Consider the following 6,856-nt stretch of genomic DNA (forward strand, 5'->3'; position numbering starts at 1 on the left):
AAGGCTGTCGATTTATTGCCTCTGTCACAGGCCAGCGCACACACACACACACACACACACACACACACACACACACACACTCCTGGAGACGTGAGCCAGGTGTTTGCCGCTGCTGCTGGAAACAGTCTCTGTCTCTCTGGGACGTCTTCGTCTCTCAGTCTTGGACTAATGACGACTACGAACTTTTCTCAAAGAAACGACGTCGTCTCTTTATGAAATGACAAAAACTGTCGGTTAGTGATGAACTTCAAACGAGGACATCTTCGCAAAGTACAACATTTGTAGAAAGTGAGATTTTTTGGAAAGAAAGGACAATTTTTATAAGTGGGGGCATTAAAAGACGTGAGGACATCTTTGGGAAGAGAACATTTAAGGCTGTTTTTGGAAGATGAGGACAATGTTTTAGTTTTTTTTTCACATGAACATTTTTGGAAAGTGATTAATTTCTAGTCCCGTTCAGTTTAAAAAGCACATTGTGGGACATTTGAGGTCAAACAGATTCAGATTTTTTGTCCCAGCGGACGAGTTGTTCACAGAAACATACAGATAATCTTCACAGATGTCCTGAGTGAGGAGTCTTTTAGAAAGTGACGACATTTCGGAAAAATGAGAATGTTTTCAGATGTTGAGGACTTTTTTCAGATAATGAGGACTTTGTTCAGATATTGAGGACAGTTTTCAGACAAATGGGACTTTTTTTTCGGACATTGAGGACTTTTTCCAGACAATGAGGACTTTTTTCAGATATTGGGGACTTTTTCAGATAATGAGGACTTTTTGGACCTTTTTTGGACTTTTTTGGACATTGAGGACTTTTTTGTCCGGCCCTCATTGTAACTGTTCGAGGTCTGTTTGAGGTTTTATGTCCTCACAAGTATAGAACTGTAAATCTGTGTTGGTTAATGTTTATGACATGCAGTCAGTAGATTGACGGTCATGCTGCATTAAAGAGTGTGACCCCAGACAGGACACACACACACACACACACACACACACACACACAGATAAAATCAACATAACGACACACACACACAGGAGCAGGAACAAAAGTCACCCTGGGCGGTCGACATTAGGCTTCTGTTGGAGAGAGAGCTTTGGGACAGTACCATAAACACTCCCTCCTCTCATCGCCATGGTGACCATCCGGACAGTCTGTGCATTCCTCTGTGTGTGTGTGTGTGTGTGTGTGTAGGTTTTTGGGGAGTGGGGGGCAGATGGCACTGGCTTTGTGTGAGAGTGGGCATCGTGCCCACATGGGTCAGCGTGGTGGTTGCCGTGAGCGACAGTGGCGGTTGCCCATTGAAACAAAGGTGGAGAAAGGGAGTTGGCACCTCACTGTGCCAACCAACACACACCTTATACACAAACACAACCTCACACACACACACACACACACACACACTATAGACACTACCATACAACAGCCAGCCATGACCTGATCAATAAGTGTGTGTGTGAGCGCGGTTATGTTTCATCTGAGGAGCAGACGTAGCAGAGAGGGTGCTTTCCCCTCCGTGTGTGTGTGTGTGTGTGTGTGTGTGTGTGTGTGTGTGTGTGTGTGTGTGTGTGTAGTCATCATCTGTCTCTGTGTCCTATTTGCACAAAGTCTTCAAGGTGAAGCTCACACACACACACATGCAGTAAAAACACCACGCCCACCTCATGACTCACCCACAGAGTGTGTGTGCGTGTGTGTGTGTGTGTGTGCGTGTGTGTGTGTGTGTGGAGTGCTGACTCAGGACGAGACAGGACTGGAGAGATTATAGTGGTCGAGAGACATTCCTGGAATATAAAGTGTGCTTTGATTTCAGCGGATTCTGACCGAAAATAAATGTTTCAGTTTGTTGCCGTGGAGATAAATGTGAGAGTTATTTCCTTCAGTCTCTGCGCTCTGTAGCGCTCCGCCCGTCATCCTGGGACAGTTTATTTCAGTTTGGCTGTGCGTTGAACTCTTCCTACACCTGATCGGATGAGTTTACTTCTCATCAGGGAAATTTCTCCTTCAATATCCAAAACATAACATCAGTTTCTGATTAAGTTGATTAATTAATTAAGACAGATTTTACATGTTCACACTGGCAGCATGATGTCTATCAGCAGGTGAGTACAACCTGTGACTGCATGTTCATGTTCAGACTCAAACCAGCAGTTAATTCATCCACAGAGCTTCACACATGTTCCTTCATCACCATGAACACACACACTGTAGTTAACTCTGACTCACACACACACACACACACACGCCGTCCTGCTGCCACAAACACACTAGCTTTTTAAACAGGAAGCTGAATATTAGTGAGTGGGAACCAACGAGCCACAGACAGGAAGTCAGACAGAAGTGAGAGACGGACCAACATGTTGTCGGTTTGAGTCTGAACATGAGGTTTGTTGACAGTGAGAAAAACATTAAAATCACCAGGATGATCGTTGAACGTCTCTCCGTCCTTCTCTTCCTTTCTCTCTCTGTGATGAGTATCTACAGTCTGAATCACAGCTGTCAGCATCAGCCCGCTGCGTGGTAACATTACTCCACACACACACACACACACACACACACACACACACTGTCTGGCCTGTGAGAGTTTCATCTTCTCTGAGTCTTCTCAGGACAGAGGGAGGAGCTGCAGTGCAGGGAACGAGCGAGAGGGCGAGAGACACAGGGAGACACTGGGGGTGAGAGAGAGAGAGAGCTAGTGAGGTAGAAAAGTCCCAGCGTCAGCAAGTTGTATTGATTAAAAACTAACCTTCCAGTCCTCTCCTCTATCACTACTGCACACACACACACACTCACACACACACACACACACACACTCACACGCACAGGCACGCACACGCACACACACACACTGAGCAATAGAATTACAACGAGTCAGGAGCAACTGAGGTTTGAGTGCAGAGAAAGAAACCCTGCAACACACACACACACACGCACTCACACACACGCACACACTCACTCACACATACACACTCACACACAGGAACTATTTAGCTTCATGTGTTTTATCCATTCAGTATTCAAAAATACATTCTCTAAATTGTGGGTAATTTTTTTAAGTGTGTGTGTGTGTGTGTGTGTGTGTGTCGGTATGTGTGTCTTCACTTCAAATCAATACTTCTGTGTGTGTGTGTGTGTGAGTGTGTGTGTGTGAAGAAGTGCAGAGCGGGATGGGGAGGAGTTACTGATCGGGAGAGGATGAATGTAAAGAAAGAAGAGGAGGAAGAGGAGGGAGGGGAATGAAAAAGGCGGGGTAGGGAGGGGTGGGGGGGGGGTGATGCGGTTGCCTTGGCGATGGTAGTCACGTCCCGGGCCGTCTCGTTGTCCCTAGCAACCAGACATGATGTAAGGCCGGGATGAACTTGAACTCAACGGGGCAGCGAGGAAGAGGAGGAAGAGGAGCGAGAGATTCATGAAACATGAACGATGCACCTTTGGCGATCGATACCGGCCAATCAGAGATGGATTACACACACACTCACACACACACACACACACACACAGAGTTTTGTGAGACTGTGGAGATACAAAGTGTCGTAAACTCCAAACTAAAGGCAGCAGAAACAGAGTCTGGTGTTTGAGACAAGTCCTGTTTGTCCTGAAGGTGGCGCTACAGGAGACATCGTGCAGTCATTCAGATCTCATGGGCTCATCCTCTGGGGAGCAGGATTGGATTTGCACTTGTAAAATCTCTGTGTGTCAATGGCGGAGCTGCTCTGTGGGGCTTTTCGTTGTGAACGGGAGTCAACGGGCGCCGACGCTTTAACGTTCAGACGTCTGCAGGTCCAGACAGAGTTTGACTCTTGGCCTCCTGTCGGCAGCTCATGTGAACATAAAGTGAATCTACGACTTGTCTGCTGCAGTTTTCACACCTGTCCTCCACGTTAACATTGTTCTCTGTCTCTCCACAGTGGTACCTGGGATAAGGACTCCAGAGGCCCCTCCCCCCTCCACCTGTACGTCAGATCGCTGCAGCCTCCTCCTCGACCTTTGACCTTTGATGCCAGCTGTGACAGAGAGTCCCGTCTTGCCCCGCCCCTACAACCCTGCTCTTCTCGCTCCGCGCCTGACTCCGCCCCCACCAGCGCCACACAGACTCGGCAGCATCAGCATGGCTACAGCGGATCGAACGCACCTCGACACCCACTCTGTAAACTGTACGTCGTACACTTCCCTCTTCACATATGGTTCATATGTTGATGTTAATATATAGTGCCAGACCCCCCAAACCAGACCAGGCTGACACATTAATGGGGGGGTCGAGCCTTCGATTTTTGGGAACGCCATAAGACTGAATCACAGAGCTTCCCCTGTGAGAAACTACACACCCACTCTCCCATCATCCTCCACAGCGTGTGCATCCAGTGGACTTACAACACCCTGTCTGCACCCACCCTCAGACCCCCCCCCACCCAGAGGATCCCGACAGCTTGGGGTTGGTTCGGTTGGTGGGATAGGACGTGATGCACCGTGTCTGGGGCAGGGGGGAGGTGTTACCTGGCTTCGAAACCATCAGCTAATACCACCAACCCCCCCACCTGAGCCCTCACACACCTCCCGGGATAAATTCCAACCTCGCTTGACCCCGCCCTCTGGTTGGTGGCGTGGCAGGGAGGGAGGAGGTCCTCAAGGCTCTTTCCAAGGACATGGACCGGTGCTTAATGGAAAGACGTGACCTGATGGGGAGGTGGTGTGGGCACAGATGCCCTGCCTGTTTCACGCTAATAACCTGAACTACACATGCAGGGGTGGGGAGTCATGATGGCGGGGGGGGGGGGGGGGGGGGGGTCGGTTGGAGGTGGGGTTATAAGGTGGGGAAGCAGGGCTTTGTTGCGACCAGACGCTGGTGGATCCGAGCTGGTTTTTCTGGGATGCTTTGGCTTCATGGCTCATTGATTTTTCTCTCTTAGCCGTCATTTCAGCTGCCCCCCCCTCTTCCTCCTCTATCCATCCACCAGTCTGGGTGAAGCTACAGCGGCTAAGGGTGGGCAGAAAGCTCCGGTGTCCGACACGCAGCAGGCAGACAGGAGAGAGACGAGCGACTACAACTTTACCGGTGGAATATTGATCATGAGGAAAGTGCAATTTTGTTGGCTAGCTGTTGGATAGTTAAATATCTTTGTAAGATAGCTCGTTGAAATCAGTTGCTGAAAAGTATATATGAAATATATTTTTCTTCCTAGTCCGCTCACACCTCTGGGACTCTAAAATACTGGGGTACAAAAGACAACAACGCAGCGTTGAACTAGAAACCATAGCCTTGTGAGAAATAAGGGGAGCTGTTTTCACATTTATTGTTTCTTATTTGTTGTTTGTTCATCTTGTAAAGCTGTTAGCATGTAGGACACGAATCCCTTTAACAAATATCGTTTGAATCGATCCGTTTTTTCAAGCATTTCTTGCAGCGAAAGTCTGCTTTTCATTTTGTTGAGAAGAAAAAACGCTAAGCGATTAACTTATTTTAATGAGCACATCGTTTTACTGAAAAAAAACTATTTGAATTTCTCACGAGGCGAAATCAGGAGAAAATATAACGAGTGAATTTAAGCTTAAAAGTAATCACGTTTCTCCGGTTTCTGTTGGCGAGATAATCTTTAACGGGTGCCGCCCGGCGACGGGCTGCCCCACGATTGGCTGGGTCTCTTAGAGCTCCCGTCCAATCAAAAGCACTTATTCCTGCAGTTGGCCAATGGGCCGTGAGTGTAATCAGGGGGTGTGATATAGCGATAAAGAGGCAGAGCAGAGGGTCACTCTCTGGAAGCTTTCGTCCACGAATAGACGAGACAGCCGAGCGCTTCACATGCAACTTGCCATTTTATTGAACTTCAGTTTTGTTTTTCCTTTCCTATACTATATATATAAATATATATACACACACACGCTCACACACACACACACACACACACACACACACACACACTCTTACGACCATCCAGCGTCGATCAAAAGTGAATTTAAGTGAAAAAGTTACAAAAAAAAGAACAAAAAAAATCTGCATGTTCTAGTGTTAGTGACAAATTTTTCCATAGATGATGTAGTTAGTGAGATAAAGACACTATATTGTAAACCCAACATCAGGCACTTGCCAGCAGCCGTCTGTTAGTTTGGCCGTCGAGGCCTTTTCTATCGCTCTCCTTCACAAACAACCAGCTCTCTTCGCTTCTTGACATCTTTGCATTATTTGATTTACCCCCCCCCCCGCCTTCCTTTCTTTTCCTTCAACAACAGATCAGTTCTGCTTTTCAGTCACAAGACGTTCTCTGTCATCCGTACGTTATCAGATTGCACGAAAACAATTGTTCCTCATCAATGTGCCTTGAGCTACGGTCCAGTCCTGAGAGGTTGCACAAGATCCGACGTGGAGAGTCTTGTTTTATTATTCCTTCGTTTTCCTGTTTCTTCCTCCTCGTACCTGGAGCAGTTAACGTTAGTAAAGCTGAAGAGGAACGCTGTGATTTCCACAGTTCCTCACCGGTTATATTGAGACACCTCGCAGGTAAAATCTGTACCAGCTGTGATCAGGTGAGTCTCCAGCTCTCTGCTAACAGACGGCAACACCGCGAAATTCAGTGAAATGAGCACCGATGAAAATCTCACGTAAAAACAATGAGGTTACAGGATGTTTTCAGCTGTGGGGCCTGTTAGCCAACGGTCAGGTGTAGCAGCTAAAAAAGGCTTCATTCAGGTGAGCTGCAGAAACACTGTATAATGTTAGCTAACAGTCTAGTTTAGCAGCTAAACTGGTTTAAGGTGAAAATTTGGTTCAGGACATTTGCTTCTGATAGTCCCTAATCGCTAACAGCAGTTAGCAGTTCAGTTTTGCAGGTAGTTGGGTTAGCTAACAGTTTTAGTGGCTAAAAC

General features: G+C 47.3%; 1 protein-coding gene across 1 annotated transcript in view; it reads left to right on the top strand.

Annotated features, from left to right (window-relative positions):
* Nucleotides 1-4,715, top strand: part of nfia (nuclear factor I/A) — a 107,482-nt gene extending 102,767 nt beyond the window's left edge. Inside the window, exon 10 of the mRNA XM_041935006.1 lies at nucleotides 3,907-4,715. Coding sequence (XP_041790940.1) covers nucleotides 3,907-3,921 — 15 coding nt within the window. The 3' untranslated portion in view covers nucleotides 3,922-4,715. The remainder of the gene's footprint in view (nucleotides 1-3,906) is intronic.
* Nucleotides 4,716-6,856: the final 2,141 nt, after the last annotated feature.

This window comes from Chelmon rostratus, chromosome 4, assembly GCF_017976325.1.
Source record: "Chelmon rostratus isolate fCheRos1 chromosome 4, fCheRos1.pri, whole genome shotgun sequence".
Taxonomy (NCBI): Eukaryota; Metazoa; Chordata; class Actinopteri; order Chaetodontiformes; family Chaetodontidae; genus Chelmon; species Chelmon rostratus.